The sequence below is a fragment of the Theobroma umbraticum genome, unplaced genomic scaffold, assembly GCF_002168275.2.
Source record: "Theobroma umbraticum cultivar Fairchild unplaced genomic scaffold, ASM216827v3 scaffold_130.0, whole genome shotgun sequence".
NCBI classification, from domain to species: Eukaryota; Viridiplantae; Streptophyta; class Magnoliopsida; order Malvales; family Malvaceae; genus Theobroma; species Theobroma umbraticum.
This window is the reverse complement of record NW_018397264.1, coordinates 7292932-7293358: the sequence shown is the minus strand read 5'-3', so window position 1 is coordinate 7293358 and position 427 is coordinate 7292932. Positions and strand designations below refer to the sequence as shown.

Sequence of the window (427 nt, the reverse complement as noted above, 5' to 3'; positions counted from 1 at the left end):
TTAAGGCTTGTATCCTTGATGGTGACAAGCTCATTCCCAAGATTGTTCCTCGGGCTTTTAAGACTGTGGAGTACATTCAAGGCAATGGGGAGCCTGGGAGCATCAAGAAAGTTACTTTTGGAGAAGGTTAGTTAATATATATGCAAGTAAAATACATTGAATAACATATTGAATTAGAAGTTAGAAGTGTTCCATTTGCCTCTAATAACCATACGCTATATTTGCCTTTCTACATGCAGGAAGCCAATTCAAATACATGAAGCAGAAGGTAGAAGCACTAGACAAAGAAAATTTCTTGTATAGTTACAGTGTGATCGAAGGCGATGCTTTAATGAACATGCTTGAGAAAATCACTTACGAGACCAAGTTAGAGCCCTCACCGGCTGGGGGATCCGTATGTAAGACTACTAGTAAGTATTACACCATT

At 38.9% G+C, this 427-nt stretch overlaps 1 protein-coding gene across 1 annotated transcript in view; it reads left to right on the top strand.

The window, feature by feature from the left end:
- Window positions 1-424, top strand: part of LOC110421549 (major allergen Pru av 1-like) — a gene marked incomplete at its 3' end in the record, with an annotated part of 3509 nt that extends 3085 nt beyond the window's left edge. Inside the window, exons 2-3 of the mRNA XM_021435153.2 lie at window positions 6-126; window positions 240-424. Coding sequence (XP_021290828.2) covers window positions 6-126; window positions 240-424 — 306 coding nt within the window. The remainder of the gene's footprint in view (window positions 1-5; window positions 127-239) is intronic.
- Window positions 425-427: the final 3 nt, after the last annotated feature.